General features: G+C 48.1%; 1 protein-coding gene across 1 annotated transcript in view; it reads right to left on the reverse strand.

The window, feature by feature from the left end:
* Positions 1-12500, reverse strand: part of tgfbr1b (transforming growth factor, beta receptor 1 b) — a 29767-nt gene that overhangs the window by 9451 nt on the left and 7816 nt on the right. Inside the window, exons 2-6 of the mRNA XM_063912542.1 lie at positions 3984-4229; positions 3644-3907; positions 2089-2319; positions 1453-1620; positions 1224-1380 (exon numbers count right to left, since the gene is read on the reverse strand). Of these exons, the coding sequence (XP_063768612.1) occupies positions 1224-1380; positions 1453-1620; positions 2089-2319; positions 3644-3907; positions 3984-4229 (1066 nt within the window). The remainder of the gene's footprint in view (positions 1-1223; positions 1381-1452; positions 1621-2088; positions 2320-3643; positions 3908-3983; positions 4230-12500) is intronic.

A 12500-nucleotide genomic window follows, 5' to 3' on the forward strand; every position in this document is an offset into this window, starting at 1 on the left:
ACAGAGAGGGATCAGAGAGGGATCAGAGAGGAAACAGAGAGGAAACAGAGAGGAAACAGAGAGGAAACAGAGAGGGATCAGAGAGGAAACAGAGAGGGATCAGAGAGGAAACAGAGAGGGATCAGAGAGGAAACAGAGAGGGATCAGAGAGGGATCAGAGAGGGATCAGAGAGGAAACAGAGAGGGATCAGAGAGGAAACAGAGAGGAAACAGAGAGGGATCAGAGAGGGATCAGAGAGGGATCAGAGAGGAAACAGAGAGGGATCAGAGAGGGATCAGAGAGGGATCAGAGAGGGATCAGAGAGGGATCAGAGAGGAAACAGAGAGGGATCAGAGAGGGATCAGAGAGGGATCAGAGAGGAAACAGAGAGGGATCAGAGAGGAAACAGAGAGGAAACAGAGAGGGATCAGAGAGGGATCAGAGAGGAAACAGAGAGGGATCAGAGAGGAAACAGAGAGGGATCAGAGAGGGATAAGAGAGGAAACAAAGAGGGATCAGAGAGGAAACAGAGAGGAAACAGAGAGGGATCAGAGAGGGATCAGAGGTCTGTCAAAAAAAAAAGTCTCGTTGAAAGATGTGTTTGTTTTTGTTCTACTTGTTGTTGCTTCTTTCAGACAGGAAATCAAGGTCCTCTCCTGGAATGATTGAGTCTCTGTGTGTGTGTTCTGAAGTCTCTCATTCAGAGGAGGACATCAAGGACCTTCTCTTTTTAGTCAGAAATAAAGAAGAGGAAAGCAGCATACATATTGTTGAGGGCAGCTTTCACTCTTTAGAAGAAACTTCACTTATTTTAGGATTTTTTGCTTTTAAAGCATTTCTAACTACAGCAGCTCATTAGGGACATCTTGTGATAAAATACGAGCGGTAAAAATGGGTTACTTTATTCTCTATATTCTGTCCTCCTTTGTGCGTGTTAGCTAAGCTGTTACAGAAAGACCTTCTCTAGAAGAGCGTTTGTCAGAAACCTCTGTATCTGAATAAAAGCTCATTAGTGCTGAGTAAGAGGACCATGCAGCAGTAAAACATCTCTTTATGTTCTGAATGTTCTGCTCTCCTGTGCACGTTATGAAATATGCACGCTGTCTCAGAGAAAGGACTTCTGCTGGAGAGGGTTTGAACCGCAGACCTCTGTTATGGGAATAATGGAGGAGAGAAGCAGGGAAACTGAACGAGACGGGGAGGAAGGAATACAGGACACAGAGGACAATGGATGGAGACCCACCTCTTGGTGCCAACCCGGTGGTTGGGGGCGATGTCGATGGTGTCGGTGGCCGAGTCATGGCGGACGGCGAGGCCGAGGTCAGCGATGCAACACGTCCCGTTCTTCTTCACCAGGATATTCTTGGACTTCAGGTCTCTGTGGGCGATGGCCGGCTTCCCTACACACAGGGCACCCGTTCAGAACCAGAACCAGAACTTGGGATGTGTGTGTGTGTGTGTGTGTGTCTAACCTTGCGTCCCTACGATCTCCATGTGCAGGTGGGCAAGTCCGCTGGCGGTGGACAGGGACAGTTTGATCATCCCCTCCACGGTGACGGTGTAGCGGTTCAGATAGTCGAACAGAGAGCCGTGCTCATGGTAATCTGAGACCAGCCAAAGCTGAGTCCACGTGCCGTTATCTACACACACACACACACACACACACACACACACACACACACACACACACACACACACACACACACACACACACACACACACACACACACACACACACACACACACACACACACACACACACACACACACACACACACACACACACACACACACACACACACACACACACACACACACACACACACACACACACACAGTTAAACAGGTGAATGTAGATGTATGAATCTGCTCTGCTATAAATCCATGATATCCTTCATATAGACAGAAGCACACTGTACTGAGCTGTGTGTGTGTGTGTGAGTGTGAGTGTGAGTGTGTGTGTGTGTGGCCTTCACAGGGAGCTGTTCCTCCCTCTCACTGTCTCCAGTCTTCGCTCTGATCCCAGCTGAAGGCTCACCTGTCTTTCTCTCCTGAGGTCAACGAGGTTAATTGGTACCCGTCCTGTTTCCGGATGCTTCTCCTCTCACCTTTGTTGTCGGCAGCGATAAAGCCCAGGATGTTCTCGTGCCGCAGCATGACGGTCTGGTAGATCTCGGCCTCTCTGAACCAGGACCGCTCCTCTCTGGAGGAGAAGATCTTCACGGCCACCTCCTCCCCCCTCCATTTCCCCCGCCACACCTCCCCGAAGCGGCCCTTCCCGATGCTCTCCTGCAGGATGATGGTCCGGGCGATGGTCCTCTGCACCAGCAGCGGCAGGCCTGCAGAGACAGGGGGTTAAAACCACCAGGAACACTTCAGTATATAACTTTAAACATCCTAAGGTGGCGGGGAATCATCCTACTGCATATTAACCCCTCTCTGCAGGATACAGAGCCGTCAGACAGAGAGGGGGGGTCAGTAATTTAATCCACGGAGTGATAAAGTGACTTCACCTCCAACAGATCTAACTTCAGTGGAGATAAACGTTTTCTGCTCAGAGAGAAATGCACATTTACTGCAAATAATTAGTCGCCTAAGGCCTCTAAAGACACCTGCTGAACACTGACGGTGAATATATCTGATCCTGGGAAGCACCCTGGCCACGGTGAGAGCTCAGGAAATCAATTACGCTGCTGCAAGAGCCACTGTCAGATACTCAGAGCTGATGAGGAAACAACAGAATCCTGATTTCAACACACACTCTGACTCAGCAGAGGAACACACACACACATACAGTAACGGCACACATTGTGCAATATGTGTAAATATGTAGAAACTGAGTCCAAGTCTCTGCTGGCAGCGAGTCGAGGTGCCAGTCTCTCAGAGAGCAGCTAATTCATGCCTACGTGAAGAGAAGCTCTGCCAGCAGTGTGTGTGTGTGTGTGTGTTAGCTGACTCTTCTTTTAGATGTGTGCAGCTGCAGGTACATGATAAGTTCATTATGGCTCCTGTGGTTCATTTCCTCAGGTTTCTTTTTCGGTTTCAAATGTATTTTATCTGCACTTTGCACGAGAACAAGTGGCCTCTACATGTCAGAAAATGCAAACGTATTCACAGAAAAATATCAGAAATATCACGATAACATCTGAACACATCGCCCAGTCCTCCTCATCCTTCTCCAGAGATTTAAAAAGGTGGAAAAGTGCCATTTCTCCAGAGGATGCTCACTCCTCCACACACTCTTTAACCTGAATATTTAGGACTCTCCATCATAAGAGCTCTGGAGAGAGCCGGCTCCCCTTGACCCTCTACGTTTTTAATATGCATTCAGAGCGGCGAGTGGACTCTACACAAAAACTCAAGGACACGCCGGGAGAGAAAGATGCTTCTGAGGCAGCAGAGAACACGTCACGCTTTGCACAATGTTATTTATATTTCACTATAAGGCTCATCATATAACACACACACACACACACACACACACACACACACACACACACACACACACACACACACACACACACACACACACACACACACACACACACACACACACACACACACACACACACACACACACACACACACACACACACACACACACACACACACACACACACACACACACACACACACACACACACACACACACACACACACCACCTGATCCAGATCCCGAGGTGGTCATGTCGTAGATCAGGTCCTTGAGTGTGGTTCCCACGGTGATGAAGGGGTGGTCCATGGAGGGGTCTTCCTCGTTGGGGACCCTGTGGTGGTGGTGGTGATGGGCCCCGGCCCCCCCGGCCACCCGGTGGCTGTGGCAGACGTAGAAGGCGAGCACCAGCAGCAGACAGAGCACACACACCGGGCCGGCTATCACTGCAGCGAGGGCCACGGGGCCCAGAGGGGGGGTCCGCACTGTGGGGACTGCAGAGAGAGGGAGGGGTTACAAACTGTCCCATCAAGACTCCCTTTAACCCCATATGTCACCCTGAGTGTGTACCGGGGATGAGGTCGGGCTCCTTGTTGCAGTAGTCCGTGGTGCAGCACTTGGGGTAGATGCCGGTGTCCTGCTTGACAGAGGGGGCGCAGATGAAGGGCCGGTCCCGGGGGATCAGCTCGTTCTCATGGACGCACTGCCGCTGCTCCGTGGTGAGGCGGCTGCCCGCCTGCCGGATCGCCACGAAGCAGACGCCGTCTGTGGTGCAGCTGGAGTTAGCACTGCAGCGGTCGCAGTAGCATTGTAGCGCTGGGGGGGGGGGGGAGAGGAGTCATTAATCTGAGTAACCTACATCTTTAAATGTCAGTTAAACTGTATCAACTGGTTCAAAAAGCAGTATCACTAAACATTAAACCCGCCCCTTAGCCTATCAGGTACAATGTGTTGGAAGACCAGCCAATAGGAGCAGCGCGAATGTTCCATAGTGATGTCACTGAGCTCAGGACTAGAGTTTATTCCCAATTTTAAGGATTATGGACATTTATGTATAGAATATCTGAGAGGTAAACTCTTAAACACATTGACCCTCTCTCTCAAAACAGGTTCATACACAAAGCTGTCAGAAAAACAGACTGACATACCAACTGAGTTACCCCGGTTACACCCAGCTGAACTCAGAGACCTGCTGCAGCAACACACACACACACACACACACCAGGATTCCTGGGAATGTCTGGAGATGAAACACAGACACAAACAGCACAACAGTGTGTGTTCAGGGGAAAAAGCAGACAGACGGTCGTTCCTCTGACTCAGGTACGTCTGGCGCACACACACACACACACACACACACACACACACACACACACACACACACACACACACACACACACACACACACACACACACACACACACACACACACACACACACACACACACACACACACACACACACACACACACACACACACACACACACACACACACACACACACACACACACACACACACACACACACACACACACACACACACACACACACACACACGTCTAGACTACAGAACAGCAGAGACATCTCACGTATTGTTGTCTCTTTATTAAGAACACAGACAGGTCAGAGAGTGATGAAGAGGGTGAGCTCAGGTGATCCAGACAGACAGGTCAGAGAGTGATGAAGAGGGTGAGCTCAGGTGATCCAGACAGACAGGTCAGAGAGTGATGAAGAGGATGAGCTCAGCTGATCCAGACAGACAGGTCAGAGAGTGATGAAGAGGGTGAGCTCAGGTGATCCAGACAGACAGGTCAGAGAGTGATGAAGAGGATGAGCTCAGCTGATCCAGACAGACAGGTCAGAGAGTGATGAAGAGGATGAGCTCAGGTGATCCAGACAGACAGGTCAGAGAGTGATGAAGAGGATGAGCTCAGGTGATCCAGACAGACAGGTCAGAGAGTGATGAAGAGGATGAGCTCAGGTGATCCAGACAGACAGGTCAGAGAGTGATGAAGAGGATGAGCTCAGGTGATCCAGACAGACAGGTATTCACTTCAGTTTATTCAGTCCCAACACGAGACGACACCTCTGTGGTCTAAACAGATTTCATCTTCCTCTTCGTCACTATGCACAGCTGTTTGAGGAAGACTTTTTATTAAAGAGCAGACACCTGCACAGAGTTCAGCTGTGTTCCCCAAACAACAACAACAACAACAGGATGTTTTTATTCAACTGAGCAATAATCCAAATAACAAATCACCTGTAAACCCTGAGAGGAAGCCTCCTGATTTATTAACACACACACACACACACACACACACACACCTCTGTTATACGAAACTGTTTTATAGGACAGAATTAAACTCACGGTGCCTTTAGAGACCCCTTGAGACCATACCCTACTTCAGCCTCGTTAATGAGGGCAGCGTCAGGCTGCAACACATTACACACTTGTTGAAGGGTGTGTGTGTGTGTGTGTGTGTGTGTTGAAGGTGAAGGAACATGCTTCTTGTTTTAACCATCAACACGTACCAACATTTCAGCCAGAAAACATCATTTCGATGGTTGAATATTACTCTTTATTTACTCAATCAACCCTAACTGCTGCGTGGTGTGTTAAATGTGATCAGCTTAAAGTCCGATAACAGCTGGAAGAATGAGTGCATTGCTTGGTTCAGTAACAGGACCATTCATTACGTTTAAACGGTTGCAGATATTCGTTTTTTAAGGATTTAAAGGCTTTAAAATGGACTATTTAACATAAAAAAGAATGCAAAATAACCCAAAGAAAGCCAGCGCCTCTAAACGATTCACTGAATAATGTTTGAGGACAAAGTCTGTGTAATCATTACTGACATGTGAGAGCCCCCCCCAATCCGTGAAGCAGCGTTTTATGTCCACGATCCTGCATTATGCAGTAGCCAGGCAACACAATGGATTACAACCCCGCCGTCAGCATTAACCCCCCCACCCCTCTTTTTGTCTCCCCCTTTCTCTCTCAACAATAGAGGAGAAAAGGCAGAGGCGAGTCGAGTGGAAATAAAGAGAAGCAGAGTCAACACTCAGCGTGAAATTAGTTCAGTGTAATCTGTGTGTGTGTGTATGTGAGCTGCTGCTCTACAGGTGAAGAGTGTGTGTTTGAATGCATTAATCTGAGCTCTGCAGAACACTTCTATGGAGGATCTGGTTCTCCAGTATCTATCTTGATTTTTCCATATTACGCAGAGCAGAAAGCTGGATATATTGGCCGTAACGAAACACAAATCAAGAGTTTTTAAGGCGGTGCGAGCAGCGTGAACGCCTCAAGACACAAACATGCATTTAAATCTGAGCCAACCCACAGATTATGTCAGGAAATATTGAACAATGTGCATCCCAGTTCCTCAAAGTCACAGGTGATGTCTTTAAATATCCAAAGATATTCACTTTAATGTGAAAACAGAGAGAGAGAGAGAGCCTGGAAGCAGATTTTAAAGAAAGTCTGCAGCAAACACTATAAGTTAGATATTTAGGGTCAACTATATCCAGTAAAGTCACAAGAGAGGGTCACACACACACTTAAGGTCACAACAGGAAGAGTGAAGCAGTTTCATTCAGTGGAAGTCTATGGTGCAGCTTTTAAACTGAATTCCTGTTTTTAATCAACATTTTCAGACGGCATTTATTACAGGGCTCCACGCAGTGCTCCTGTTAGGTGAAAGTGGTGCCCTCAATAAGAGAGAGGAGCAAACACTCTGCACCTCCCTGTGAGGATCCGTCTCTACAGCAGCAGGTTGTTTCAGTCAGAAAGCGCCATCTTTTCACTTGTTTCCACTAAAAGTCGTCCCTGGTTTTGGGTCCGTTTGGAGGTTTTTAATGCACCTCTCATTTCCTTACATGCTTTCAAAATAAAAGTTCCACAAAACACCAAACACATCCTTCTTTCAGAGCGTATGGAGGCAGAATCTCCTCCCAACAGCAAACTGTTATTGAATATCTGTGCAGCCTCTGCATTACCCATGATGCATCAGCCGCACACGCAGCCATTTATCTTTAACAGGACCTTGGACCTGACGTGCAGGGGGAGCGGGGGGCAAAGCCTCATCTATCACAGGATGAAAAGTTGGTTAGACTTCCCACATGAAGAGGAAGAAATAACGGGAAGAGTTTCTGCAGAATCTGACGGGAGAAAGGTTGAGTAAGAGCTCTATTACGCAGCTCTGATGCAGGCATTTCATCCCCCACAGAGCATGGTAATTACTGGCAGTGATACTACCCCTAAATGCACCACTGTTTCGTGTGTAATTAAGGCCAGGCTGCAAACAGAAACACAGAGTTCCTGCAGAACCTGACGGGAGAGAAGCGTCTGTCAGGTGTTGAGTAAGAGCGCTGTGACGTCACGCAGCACCACTCATGCCTTAGCAGGCACTTCATCACAGAGCATGGTCACTGTTGGCAGTCCCTGAATGCAGCACTGTGTGTGTTTGTTATGTAGCCTGGAAATTCTGAGGCTGGTTTTCTGCATCATCTCTGCAATCCAAACACTGAAAGCAGAACCACCAGACAAAGAAACTGACTTAGAGAGAGCGTGAAGCACTTCTACCCTTTCTCCTTCATGCATCAACAGCCTGACAGAGGGTTTGTTTAGTTGTGATTAATCGACACAGAGGAGACATCGAGAGCACATCCACAAAACAGAAACTTCCTCTACAACTGCAACTTTTATAGTTCCCAGCCTCTACAGTCTGCCCTGTGTCAGGAGGAAACGGGATGCATATTTCATTGTGTTTAGGAAGAGGAGCGCTCTTTACCCTGCAGAAACTGAGACCCAGCTCACATCACAAGGTGATGGTTGATGGATCCAACCGTCTGCAGGCATCCCACAGAGGTTTACAGATAATATATAGATGGAAAATGTATAAACCCATGTATCTCCTTTAGCCCTCACAGCTTCACATAATCACAGTAAAATCAGAAAGAACAAAGGGCTTTAACTACTCAATAAATAAGGAAATAGACCTTTATGAGTTCCAACTCTGTAAATCCTCTGTGTGTGTGAGCAGACTCCTGCTGATCAGCTGCTCTAAATGAACCTGAACCTCAGTCTGGTCAGGGCTAAATGATCCATTATTCCAACACATGGGGGAGGAGAGGGGTGAGGTAAAGGGATACAGATTTGTGTGGTCAGCTTTAAGTGTCTGCAGCAGCAGCAGCAGCAGGAGGAGGAGGAGGAGGAGGAGGAGGAGGAGGAGGAGGAGGAGGAGGAGGACTCTGGAGACGAGTCAAATGAAAAGAGAGGATCAGGTTTAATCTAATACACGGACGCAGAGCCGAGACAATGCATTCACATCGATCTCACACACACACACACACACACACACTTCATGTGGTTCAATAGGGGGGGGGGCTGCAGAGGAAAGCCTCCTCATGCATGTTGATTATTTCGAGTCACAAAACTCTAGCTCTGAGGTAGATGCTGTCGCTGCAGAGGGTTTATTCTGCCTTTGAGGAGCAAGCAGTGACACTCTTAACCATAATGCAAGGCCCCCGTCATACTGGGAGATGGTGGGACCAGTGAATCTGTTCCCCCCGATCCAGAGCCACTAGATCCATTACTCATCAGAGCTGCTGTGGACTCAGAGAAAAGAGGGAAGAGTTTCCAGAGGAAGTTAATGGACTTACATTCACTTTGTAAATGTGCTGCTAACTGTTGTAGTTTTTGTTGTTGTTGTTGTCGAGTGAGTGCTTGGTACTGCAGCGCTGTCTGTTCAAGAGGAATAACAAAGACAGAGAGCTATAGAAAAGCTCAAGGTCTGTGGAGAGGCTTTGAAAGCTGAATAAACCCTTAATGCTTCAGCTGTGATAAACTGTGAAGAAGGGAGGCTTTGAGATGAGTCAGGGGACACGAGCGCCATGTAGCGCATGAGGAGCAGCTCCACAGGAGGAACAACTGGAGGAGTAGAGGGGGAAACACACCTCACTTTCTTCAGCACCTTTTCTTCTTCCAGTGACATCAATGCGTAACACTAGCGCTCCAACACAGAACAGTAAAGAGCTGTTTCTCTTAAGGGATGCTCATGTGGAAGATATAAAAAAGGGAATCACAAGGAAGAGTCATTTCCTTTTGACAACCACAAGTGCCAAAATTCTGTGAGGGAGTTGCATTATGGGAAATGCAGTCCTCAGGGTTGAAACAATTGAACTAGTGAGAGATGCTGCATTCATCAAAACTCAGAGCTAGAGATAGTTAAATTAAAAGCAGCTAAAAGTCCTCGGATCAGGCTTATATCAAATGAACATGAAAGCAAATAAGCCATCAATACAATATGACTCGGGTAAAGCACAGATGTACTGTCTGGTCTATTTCTCTGCACTAAGGTACACAGAAAAGCATTAGAAAGCCTGGATCTGTTTCGGCTGCAGCGCTGAGAGATCAGGAGAGTGGTCAGAGCTGCTGCGAGGGTGAGTCACTGCACTAAAACACAGATACATCTGCAGCAGGAACACCGCCTCTCTGGAGACGTTCCTCAGATGTTCGAGGAAGTCTGACATGAAGAGCTGCAGCGCCAACAGCTCACAGACACTCTTCATCTCCGGACTGAGGAACCTTCAGAGGAACATCAAGAGGAACGTCAGAGTCAGAGGAACGTCAGAGGAACATCAAGAGGAACATCAGAGGAACATCAAGAGGAACGTCAGAGTCAGAGGAACATCAAGAGGAACGTCAGAGTCAGAGGAACGTCAGAGGAACATCAAGAGGAACGTCAGAGTCAGAGGAACGTCAGAGGAACGTCAGAGGAACATCAAGAGGAACGTCAGAGGAACGTCAGAGTCAGAGGAACATCAAGAGGAATGTCAGAGGAACATCAAGAGGAACGTCAGAGTCAGAGGAACATCAAGAGGAACGTCAGAGTCAGAGGAACGTCAGAGGAACATCAAGAGGAACGTCAAGAGGAACATCAGAGGAATGTCAGAGGAACGTCAAGAGGAATGTCAGAGGAACATCAAGAGGAACGTCAGAGTCAGAGGAACATCAAGAGGAACGTCAGAGTCAGAGGAACGTCAGAGGAACATCAAGAGGAACGTCAGAGTCAGAGGAACGTCAGAGGAACGTCAGAGGAACAGTCAAGAGGAACGTCAGAGGAACATCAGAGTCAGAGGAACATCAGAGGAACATCAAGAGGAACATCAGAGGAACATCAAGAGGAACGTCAGAGTCAGAGGAACATCAAGAGGAACGTCAGGTCAGAGGAACGTCAGAGGAACATCAAGAGGAACGTCAGAGTCAGAGGAACGTCAGAGTCAGAGGAATGTCAGAGGAACATCAAGAGGAACGTCAGAGGAACATCAAGAGGAACGTCAGAGTCAGAGGAACGTCAGAGGAACATCAAGAGGAACATCAGAGGAACATCAAGAGGAACGTCAGAGTCAGAGGAACATCAGAGGAACATCAAGAGGAACGTCAGAGTCAGAGGAACGTCAGAGGAACATCAAGAGGAACATCAGAGGAACATCAAGAGGAACGTCAGAGTCAGAGGAACGTCAGAGTCAGAGGAATGTCAGAGGAACATCAAGAGGAACGTCAGAGGAACATCAAGAGGAACGTCAGAGGAACGTCAGAGTCAGAGGAACGTCAGAGGAACATCAAGAGGAACGTCAGAGTCAGAGGAACGTCAGAGTCAGAGGAACATCAAGAGGAACATCAGAGTCAGAGGAACGTCAGAGTCAGAGGAACATCAAGAGGAACGTCAGAGGAACGTCAGTCAGAGGAACGTAAGAGGAACGTCAAGAGGAACGTCAGAGTCAGAAGAACGTCAAGAGGAACGTCAAGAGGAACGTCAGAGGAACGTCAAGAGGAACGTCAAGAGGAACGTCAAGAGGAACGTCAGAGGAACGTCAGAGTCAGAGGAACATCAAGAGGAACGTCAGAGGAACGTCAGAGGAACATCAGAGTCAGAGGAACATCAAGAGGAACGTCAGAGGAACGTCAGAGGAACATCAGAGTCAGAGGAACATCAAGAGGAACGTCAGAGTCAGAGGAATGTCAGAGTCAGAAGAACGTCAGAGGAACGTCAGAGTCAGAGGAACGTCAGAGGAACGTCAGAGGAACGTCAGAGTCAGAGGAACGTCAGAGGAACGTCAGAGTCAGAGGAACGTTAGAGGAACGTCAGAGTCAGAGGAACGTTAGAGGAACGTCAGAGTCAGAGGAACGTCAGAGTCAGAGGAACGTCAGAGGAACGTCAGAGTCAGAGGAACGTTAGAGGAACGTCAGAGTCAGAGGAACGTCAGAGTCAGAGGAACGTCAGAGTCAGAGGAACGTCAGAGTCAGAGGAACGTCAGAGTCAGAGGAACGTCAGAGGAACGTTAGAGGAACATTAGAGGAACGTCAGAGGAACGTTGCGTCGGAGCAGCTCACATAAATCAAACATCAGGGAGCAAAGCGCCCTCTCGTGAACAAGAAGCAATGCTCACAGTCATTGCATCAGAGTTTCTATAGGTCTGCCTGCAGAACACTACTGATAGGAGGGAATAAAGAAAGCATCGTCCATTTTTAAACGCCTAACCTTGACCCCACTCTGGGGCATGTCTCCAGACTGCCTGTGCTGCAGCTCCTCTTTTCACCCTCTGTCTGAAACCAGAGCCCAGTCTGCTCTGATTGGTTAGCTGGTCGCCTCTGTTGTGACTGGTCAACGTGATTAGAGATGTCCCGCCCCCTCAGCCTATCACCTACAATGCGTTAGAGCGCTAGCCAATAGCAGCAGCGCCAGTGCTCCAAAATGATGTCACGGGGTTCCGGAACTTTGGGATTTTAGCCTTTGCAGGCCGTTTACATGCACTGAAACACACCACAGGAACTAGAATAGGACCTCTTTAAGAGAGGTTTTCGTCTGTGACGAGCCTCCTAACGACAGGAACATGTCTCTAATTAAAGCCACGGGGACGGTGATGCTCTCCTAATGCATGCGACACCTTCCCATCAACACCTCAGCCGTGCTCTGCATGAATTAACCCATCGCCATAGCAACCGCAATCTCTCCTGCAGGTCGTTAAGCTGAGAAACACTTTCTGATATTTATTTATTATTCCATTATTTCCACCGTGGCGAG

This window comes from Eleginops maclovinus, chromosome 21, assembly GCF_036324505.1.
Source record: "Eleginops maclovinus isolate JMC-PN-2008 ecotype Puerto Natales chromosome 21, JC_Emac_rtc_rv5, whole genome shotgun sequence".
NCBI classification, from domain to species: Eukaryota; Metazoa; Chordata; class Actinopteri; order Perciformes; family Eleginopidae; genus Eleginops; species Eleginops maclovinus.